Source organism: Tetrahymena thermophila (genome assembly GCF_000189635.1).
Source record: "Tetrahymena thermophila SB210 genomic scaffold scf_8254925, whole genome shotgun sequence".
Lineage (NCBI taxonomy): Eukaryota > Ciliophora > Oligohymenophorea > Hymenostomatida > Tetrahymenidae > Tetrahymena > Tetrahymena thermophila.
In genome coordinates, this window is record NW_002476642.1 from 1 (window position 1) to 1,061 (window position 1,061).

The window sequence follows — 1,061 nt, forward strand, 5'->3', positions numbered from 1 at the left end:
TAATTTTTATACGCCTTCAACAAAATTGATTTAAGTCTCTAAAAAATTCCATACTTAGTCATTCTGAACAACTTTGTGCTTATATGAAAATGCCGTTGGCAAATTAGTAACATTTTTACTTTTAATATCTATGTGATCAATTATTTTTTTCTTATCTTAAAAATTTTTCAGAGCATTTTCTACTGCCACACAATTGTTTTAGTTATTTGGATCCCCTTTTTAATTAAAAACGATCTCAACTACTTTTTTAGGTATTTTATTAGTTTTTAAATCAGTTGAGACATCAATGCAAAGCTCCAATATATTACTTATTTCTGTTGTTAGCTCTTTAACGTTAATGATTAGGAATTAGCTCACTGATAAGCAGAATAGAGTTAGTTTTCTGTCATAATCTGGATCTTTTTTCTCTTATGATAAAAGACCTTCAGAATCAATTACTAATATGTAGTCAAACTATGGTACCTTTGACTTTACGAGAGTGCCATATATTCCTCTCGTACATCTCCCTTCACTCACGTAAAAGTCACATCCTAAGAAATAATTCAATAAGGTTGATTTACCTGAATTTTGTGGTCCTATTATGCTTATGATACAAAATTTTTTATTTGTAAATAATTAATGAGAAAAGCATTTTTTTAAGAATTCGTATGGATAATAAAATGTTTCTCCATCAATTATTTCAAAAGGGAATCCATTATAAATATTTAATGAATAAGCTTCTATTAATTTCTCATTAAGAGAACTGTTGTTTGATTTATACCAATGTTATATGACTTCTCTCCAGAAAAGCTCAACTGAAATAGATTCGTCTAATATTTGTTTTTCTATTTCATAAATTTATTTTGAAATATCATTTTATTGAATTGTTTAGCTTTATTAAAGTACTATTTTCTTATTTTTTAATTGATTTATGTAATAATTATTCACATCTCTTAACTATTATATGAAAAAGAGCATTGACATGTAATGATTTTTATTATTATCAATTACTAATTATTCAAATTATTTTACAAGCTCACTCTTATCTTCATTTTTAGATTTTATATATTCAAAATATTTAA

General features: G+C 25.0%; 1 protein-coding gene across 1 annotated transcript; it reads right to left on the bottom strand. All coding sequences in view use genetic code 6, as the record gives it.

Moving 5' to 3' along the window:
• Positions 1-191: 191 nt before the first annotated feature.
• TTHERM_002653479 (von willebrand factor type A domain protein) lies at positions 192-809 on the bottom strand (the record flags this gene model as incomplete). The annotated part of the gene is made up of 1 exon (XM_012795219.1): positions 192-809. A coding segment is annotated over one exon (618 nt), but the record flags the coding sequence as incomplete, so codon positions are not given.
• Positions 810-1,061: the final 252 nt, after the last annotated feature.